We start from the raw sequence: 605 nt of genomic DNA, 5'->3' as shown, positions 1-605 counted from the left end.
GCGATTAATCGTTTGACAGCACTAATACATATCTATGAAAACAAAGCCAAATTTTAGACAATTTAGAGAGTATGAACATTTGAACATTTTGTATTGAACACATTTATTATACAAGATTCATATGGAAGAGATTGTCAAAATGAACGTTTATAATGGTGTGGTTAATCTCAGAACTCTTTATTAAAGAATTATATTAAATGGCATTTAAATTCTGATCCTCCATTTTGCACATCTGAGCATTTTGTAAGCAGTAGTTGTGTTTGTGTGTCTGTCATCACTCATCAGGCTGTGCTGTCCAGCATTGTGTTTGTGAATCTGAAGGGAATGTTCATGCAGTGTCAGGATATTCCTGCTCTGTGGAGGAGCAGCAGAGTAGATCTGGTGAGATCTGATCATCAAGACTCTAAATCTGTGTCTGTATAAGATTCTGTGTCCTGACTGTGTTTCTCTCTTTCTGTCTCTCAAGCTAGTGTGGCTGGTGACGTTTCTCTGTACTGTTCTGTTGAATCTGGACCTGGGTCTGGCAGCTTCCATCATCTTCACACTGCTCACTGTGATCTGCAGGACCCAGCGGTGAGTATGTGTGTGTGTGTGTGTGTGTGTGT

General features: G+C 39.7%; 1 protein-coding gene across 1 annotated transcript in view; it reads left to right on the top strand.

Annotated features, from left to right (window-relative positions):
* The window catches only part of LOC107579384 (solute carrier family 26 member 6-like), a gene marked incomplete at both ends in the record, with an annotated part of 4,426 nt that extends 3,853 nt beyond the window's left edge, over positions 1–573 (top strand). Inside the window, 2 exons of the mRNA XM_016265219.1 lie at positions 286–381; positions 467–573. Coding sequence (XP_016120705.1) covers positions 286–381; positions 467–573 — 203 coding nt within the window. The remainder of the gene's footprint in view (positions 1–285; positions 382–466) is intronic.
* Between the last annotated feature and the right edge of the window lie 32 nt (positions 574–605).

Source organism: Sinocyclocheilus grahami, unplaced genomic scaffold (genome assembly GCF_001515645.1).
Source record: "Sinocyclocheilus grahami isolate Dianchi unplaced genomic scaffold, SAMN03320097.WGS_v1.1 scaffold16960.1, whole genome shotgun sequence".
NCBI lineage: Eukaryota > Metazoa > Chordata > Actinopteri > Cypriniformes > Cyprinidae > Sinocyclocheilus > Sinocyclocheilus grahami.
The sequence above is the reverse complement of the archived record's forward strand: the minus strand, read 5'-3'. Positions and strand labels throughout refer to the sequence as shown.